This window comes from Octopus sinensis, linkage group LG17 (genome assembly GCF_006345805.1).
Source record: "Octopus sinensis linkage group LG17, ASM634580v1, whole genome shotgun sequence".
Classification (NCBI taxonomy): Eukaryota; Metazoa; Mollusca; class Cephalopoda; order Octopoda; family Octopodidae; genus Octopus; species Octopus sinensis.
The window spans coordinates 43176731-43184321 of NC_043013.1; the positions used below are offsets into that span (position 1 = coordinate 43176731).

Below are 7591 nucleotides of genomic sequence, written 5' to 3' on the forward strand. Positions count from 1 at the left end.
GCATTACAATATCCCTGTGTATTGTTGTTGTTTAATCCCATGCCTTTCCTAATCCAGCAGATTTATGACCAAAAGCATTTCAGCGAGGATCTTTCATCTTTTTCCTTTTTCATTTTCTTTTTTCAGGTATAGTATAATCGGGACTATATCACACAATGTTTTCTTCCAGCCTTTTTAGATGGTGGGATGTGATTTGAAGGAGATTTAGCTGCTATTACTAGCAGGTCGGAGTACCGTGTGGAGTCTCCCTCATTACTTCATCTTTGCATGTTTCTAAATCCTGAATCAGGTCATCATCATCTGTGGAGCCAAGCATTTTCAAAAATGGTCTAAATTTTCCCCAAGACACATTAGTCTACCTTTCACATGGTATTTTCCACCTCCATCACAACCTCACAGTATCAATTATGTGTCATTTATCCACATAACATACCTCTACCAACATTGTTAATCTCTCCTGCTTACACTAAGCCAAACATTTTTATGTCTAGTCATTATATTCAACTCATTCCTCTAAATCAGTGGTTCTCAACCACTTTTCATCCATGGACCCCTTTGATTACTATTTTATTCTGGTGGACCCCCATAGCCATTTAGTATTTAGTTTTAGAGATTTTTCTTTCAAGAATTCCTATTTTGTTTATTACACACTCACGTGTTAAGGTTGAATTATGTAAAACATCAGAGAAAGAAACCTGGCTGTTTCTTGCAATAAATACATCTAAAAAGCACCCACTACACTCACGGAGTGGTTGGCATTAGGAAGGGCATCCAGCTGTAGAAACACTGCCAGATCTGACTGGCCTGGTGCAGCCTTCGGACTTCCCAGACCCCAGTTGAACCGTCCAACCCATGCTAGCATAGAAAGCGAACATTAAATGATGATGATGATGAAAAGAAAAGTTTTTTTTATGGACCCTTAAAATACTTCTGTAGATCCAATTTACTATTTCACTTGTGTGGACCCCCAATAATCTTATATCAACCTCATTTGAGAACCACTGCTCTAAAAGCTAGATTTAGCCCCTAATATTTCTTATCAGGTTCAATCCCACTATACAGCATCTTGGGCAAGTGTTTTCAACTATATCCCTGGGCCAAACAGTGCCTTATGAATGAATTTAGTAGACAGAAACTGTGTGGAAGCCTGTTGTATGTATGTGTGTGTATACGTAAATGTGTTTTTATGTTTGTGCTTGTCTCCCCACTGCCAGACAACCAGTGTTGGTTTGTTTATGGCTCTGTAACTTAGCAGTTCAGCAAAAAAAAAAAAAGTAAGTGAGGGGTAGATCTGTACAACTAAACCCTTGGCCATAGCTGTTTTAGGATATCAGACGCTGATAGCTTTTATATTCTGGTAGGTGTTTGATCAGCAACCACTGTGAAATAGTGTTAGTGGCAGTAAATAGATGAATGAGGTCATATGTTCAAGCCAATAATGTTGCCTGATGTCAATGAAAATCTTCTTTTAACATGTTAACCACCATGGCCTGTTACTGGAACTTACTGGTGATGCCACACATTTCTGATCATGCTGCATATTGTTTAACTATGAAGAAATGTCATTTAAAAAAATTTTTTTATAATATTTCACAAGTAAACTTTAATATTTAGCATCATGTTATTTAACCCTTTTGTTACTGTATTTATTTTGAGATGCTCTGTGTTTCTTTCAATTGCTTTAAATATAACAAAGAATTTAGTAAAATTACTTGGTTATCATTCAGCTAGTGTTAGGAACATAAATTGTGACTATGGTTTGGTGGAAGATTTTAATTCAAAACTTATGAAAACAAGACATTTGTACTCAGAGCCAGAGTTGGTTTCAGCCGGGTTGGTAATGAATGGGTTAAATATCCTTGAAACCATGTCAAAGATACAGAGTAAAATATTTTTTAAAATCATGAAAATGTATCAGTGGTGGTGCATATGGTGGTTGTGTGAATTTCGTGATGAACCACTGATGGTAGATGTGGTGCTTAACATGTTAATGTATCACTCCCTTTGAAGTCGATACCTTAGAACAAAAAAATAGCAGGCAAACACCCTCAACAATAATGGAAATTGTAGCATGTAACAGCTACCAGTTGATGTAAGCTGGACAAAGTGGAAATGCTTTAATTGGTTGAGAACCAGAGTTGTCAGGGCCAAATTGACACTTGACAGATGAGAGTATAGCTTCACTAATGATGCTGTGTGTGATGGTGGCACAGAGATACAAAGCAATTGAGCGCTTGTTGAAATGCCATCAAATGCTGAAGCCATGCACTTCTGCTTACTTTGCAGTGTACAATGAAAGAGAATTGTGTCTGGTTTGGATTGGACAAAGTTTAAGTGAATGTGAAGTGGGTTTGTTTGTTATCTTTTACTTGTTTCACTTATGGGGCTGTGGCCATGCTGTGACCATGCTGCCTTCAAGGGTTTAGTTGAACAGATCTACCCAACACTTATCGTTCTCTTTTTTGTTGAACTGCTAAGTCACAGAGCCATAAATAAACCAACACTGGTTGTCTGACAGTGAGAAGACAAATACAAACATAAAGACACATTTACACACACACACACACACGCACAACAGGCTTTCACACTGTTTCTATCTACTAAATTCATTCATAAGGCACTGTTTCGCCCAGGGACACAGTAGAAAACAACTTGTCCAAGATGCTGTGTAGTGGGATTGAACCTGAAACCATGTTACTGCAAAGCAAGCTTCATGCCAGCATTTGTTAAAAAAAGGAGAAACTAGGTTAAGGAAATCATCTAATCTTTCATTTTGAATACGTTTAAGTAAAAAACTCAAAAAGAAAAATGCTTTATCTACCACCTTTTATGTCTTTATAAGTGTCTATAGTCAATCCTAAAAGAGGTTATTCAACATTCTCCAGGTATTATACACCAATCTCTTGTCATTCTTTTTTTTATTTAATCCCCGAGCATTTACACTGTCCATATCTGGCCCAAATATGCTACCTGTGCTATGCTCTACCCAGCCTATTGTACTTACTCTTCAGTGCCATTATAAAATATACAACCACAGTATCAAAATTTCGAAGCTATATATAATGCATGATTAATTGAAAACAATATGAATGAAAAGGCACTACATTTGACTGAATAATCTGAATGCTAAAGGGTTAGATTATAATTTAATCAGTAGAGGAGGAGAAGTATTCATGATCTTATTAGATTGGAGCAGTTGATGTCCAGTTTGAATGCTAACAGTATGAAAAGTATGGGCATGAAAAGAATTGAGAGCCAGTACCAAATGGTAGTAAATACATAGACCCTGGTTAACATCCTTTTGATACCAATCCTCTTGAGACTACTTCTGGTTCTATGAAATAAACTTCCTTTTTTTTTAACATTTTGATACCTACCTGCCTGAAACTGCCCTTGGATTCTGTGAAACCTTCCATCAAAATTTCATCCACCCATCATCTTCTTCTCCCACTATTCTTGGGAGGGTTGTGAGGATAGAGTCCTTGAGCAACTCCTCCTTTGGGTCCTATCAAAAGCAACCGTTTTTACACTTTCTGGCTGGATTCCCAAGCATGGCCAGCTGAGTTGATATTATCCAACAATCTCGTTATATTTTAAATACCATTTAAATAACGTCATTTTAATAAATTCTTCATTATTTTCAAAATTGAAACAAAGGCAGCGTACAGTAATCTCTCAACTATCATGGGTGTTAAGTTCCAAAATCCTTCGCGATAGGTGAAAATCCATGAAGTAGAAACTGTACTGTACATTATAATTTGTATATATTTATTTTATTATAAATGCAAAACAACATCACAGAGGAATTGGTGTAAGCTGAAATAATAAACGGCAATAGGTGAACCATGACAGGTGCACTGTGGTATGGCGAGGAATTACTGTTTTTCAACAGAGATATGGCAGCAAAAAGATTAAAGGGATCTAAGTTTAAGCCTCCCACCTAAGTTTCATGTTCCAAACACACACTTTATAATGATAGTTATTTTATTAAATTCTTGTTTTCAAAATTAATTGAAAGAAAGGCTGTGTATTTCAACTGAAATAAGGTAACAAAAGAGTTAAAAGTGCACAAATACCAGGTGTTGATGGCGTTAAACTAGGTGACAGGTCTAGTATATTGTCTGAGTGTAAGCAGTTTGTATTGATAGGGTTCCGGCCTTTCTGGTCAAAGAGTCGGTTGGTTTGTATTCCAACACTGGTGTTTTGCTGTCTGGCAAAAACAGTTAACTCTCAATGGATTGGATCCAGTCTAACAAGTGATACGTATAACTAACGAGCATTTCATTAACTGTAAGCAGATGATGACATGTTTACTCTTGAGTCTCCTCCTTTTCATGGCTTGCAGATCTTTACTTTGATTTTGTAATTCAACTCCAGTTTAACACTAAGTAAACCTTTGGTTGAAGGTGTTCCAGCCGTAACCATATTAAGCACTGCCTATCTAGGACTACATTTTCTAAGTTTCTAGAGTGTAATTAGAAAGGTATTTGGCTGCTATTTCTAGCAGATCGAATGATCTCACAGGGCTCTTTTGTTTACTTAATGACATTATTCTTGTTCAAACTATTAAACTTACAAAAACACCTCAGTTTTGATGTTTCTATAAACAGACTATATACATACATGTTGCAAGGTGTGTATAACCCCCCCCCCCCAAAAAAAAATTCCTGTTAAAGACTTCATCCTATTCATACACTTCTCTGCACATCTGTGAAGACAAAGACTTCATTTTATCCGCTGCCTTATATTGTTCCAATGATCTGAACATTTTACTCTCCACCTCTTAACTGACCTCTACTTTCTCTTTCGTTGTACAGCTACCAAAGAAAGATGGCACTGCTGAATCCTTAGGTTTGTTGGTTTTTAATTGTTACAGTTTGGTTGAAATCTTGGTGGAGTCTTGGCCAGAGTTTGGTGGGGTGTTGGCCAGAGCTTGGTGAGGTACTGGTCGGGATAACCAGTGCAAAAGATCAAATGTTTGTATCCCGGATGTATTGTTACAATTATTGTTTACTATAAGCTGATGCGCTGGCAGAATTGTTTGGCATCGACCAAAATGCCTTGTGACAACTTGGGCATGTGTCTTCTACTATAAGTCCCAACCTAACCAAAGTCTTGTGAGTGGATTTGGTAGATGGAAACTGAAAGAAACCTTTTGTGTGTGTATATATAGATATACATAAAGGAATCCAGGCAAAAAACTTAATAATCTCTCAGTACAGGTAGATACCCGTGGCTACCGAATTTATCCTTTGTTAGATGGAATCTAGGTAATCCAAACTTAACAAGCTGTCACCAGTCCAATTTATAAATCCTAGGTTTGGCCACCAATTAGTATGTTGATACTGAGTAATATATAAAAAATATGCACACACACACACAAACATCACCTGGATCAGCCAGGCTGTTGTCGCTGAGTTGGATCTGCTGGCCACAGCTTTTGCTACATTCCCCTTGTGCTCTTGCCATTCTCCTCCATGTTGCTCCAAACATCTTTTCCACCTGATTGGCGGTCTTCCGAGTGGTCTCTTCTGCTCGCGCAGGTATCACTTGACAACGGCATAGGTACACTGATTATCTGTGAACCTGCGACATGACCGGTCCGTCATAGCTTTGCGTGGTGGTATTCTGCGATGATGTCCTTCATTCCAGTTCTGCTTTTGATTTCATTCTGGATGTGATCTCTTAGCGAAATTCCCAGCATTGACCTTTCCATGGCTCTCTGCGCCATAAGCAGATGTTGTTCTTCTCTCTTAGTCAAGGCCCAAGTCTCTCATGCACATAGCATTGCAGGCAAGACTGTTGAAGAGATTGGCACGAGTTGCCTTGTCTAGGTTTGCCTTCAGCACATCCTTCATTGAGTTGAACGCTCTCCATCCTGCTCTTACCCTTCACGAGATCTCATTCTCCATCTCATGCCTCATAGTCACTTCTTGACCAAGATATGCATAACTGCTCACCTCTTCTATTTCATCACTTAACACATATACACATGTATGTATATATGCGTGTGTAAGTGTGTGGATGCTTGACTCTCCTTGTATTGACATGTGAAAGTTGTAAATGAATGTCATTTTCCATTCAAGCTGTTGCATTCATTTCCAGTATTCTGTGAGAACACGTCTAGCCATGGGAAAGTATTGTCTTGCTTGGAAACAGGTGAGGGCTAGTGAAAAGGAAGGGCATCTAGCATAGAAAATCTGCCTTAAAAAGTTCCTCTCTGACTCATGCAAGCATGGAAAAGTGGATAGTAAATGATGATGACGAGGCAGACTTAGTGTTCTGAGTTCAAATTCTGCTGGGGTCAACTTTACTTCCTGGGCTTGATAAAATAAAGTTGCAGTTATATTCTAGGATCAGTGGTATCATGTTACCCCAGACCCTTCAAAACTGTAGACCTTGTGCTGAAATTGTAAACCACAGTTGCTAACTAGTCATTGTTAATTAGTCCCGCTTGAGCTTCCCTGTAATCAAAAGTATTCCACCCAGTATCATGTTGTCCTTTTAAGAATATTTTGGTCTGCATTATTCAATGTGTCCTCTTTTTTTTTTCAAGGTGGTAGAGTATGATTTGATCGAGAAATGGCTGCTATTTCTAGCAGGTTGAGTAACTACATACAGGTTGTGTGTGTGTGTTGGGGTTTTCTTACCCTCTCTCTTACTTTCTCCTGTTCTTATCTGATCTCCCATCTCTTTTGCTACAGCTGCTTATTTTGTACCACCACCAACACATTACTACCACTTGTTTCACACTACCATCAACACACTTCTACCATTACTATCCAATAATACATCACCACCACTACACTTGCATCCTCATCATACCACCACAGCCACTACTACAACCAATACACTATCATTCACCACCAACCTTCTACTAACACATTTCAACCACAAATAAACTAATACCAACTAACACTTTACTACCACCAACACGCTACCACCACCACCACCACCACCACCACTATTTTTACCTGTACAGGACCACCCACAACTACTCTACTATTACTACCACCACCAACACTCCACTACTGTCAATATACAACTATCACCTACACACTACCATCCACCAGTATTCTACCACCTGCATTACTACAACCAATACACTACTATTCATCACAAACACCCTACCACCGCCACCGCCACACACTATTACCTACCATTGCATTGAAAATTATTAACCAGGGCTTTCCATTCTTGAATAACAGCAGTGAAATCAGAAGAGAACGAGTCAATAATTGTACTTGATGATGATATCCCTAACGACCTGGATGCTGATTTAACTGCAAGCGGAAAGAAAATTAAACAGCTGGCCGGTGGCAAAAAGGGCATTACTACGAATACCACTGAAGGTGCCACCCCTGCTAAAATCCAGAAAACTGAGCAGAAGAGAGACAGTAAAGAAGGAAAGACCAAAAGGTATTGTTTATTTATATATATATATATATATACATACATGTTGGGTTTTGTGGTTGGTTACTGCAACTCCCCATGTTCCCTTACTCACTATTTCAATATATCCTCCTCCTCCTTACTTACTTACTTGTGGCGACATTCACCCTGGGCGGGTTGAGTCGGCTTCTTCTACCAC

At 38.5% G+C, this 7591-nt stretch overlaps 1 protein-coding gene across 4 annotated transcripts in view; it reads left to right on the forward strand.

Moving 5' to 3' along the window:
- Positions 1-7591, forward strand: part of LOC115220742 (SAFB-like transcription modulator) — a 63616-nt gene that overhangs the window by 23556 nt on the left and 32469 nt on the right. For all 4 annotated transcript variants that reach the window (XM_036510530.1, XM_029790886.2, XM_036510531.1 and 1 more), the window contains 2 exons: positions 4818-4851; positions 7209-7419. In XM_036510530.1, the coding sequence (XP_036366423.1) occupies positions 4818-4851; positions 7209-7419 (245 nt within the window). The remainder of the gene's footprint in view (positions 1-4817; positions 4852-7208; positions 7420-7591) is intronic.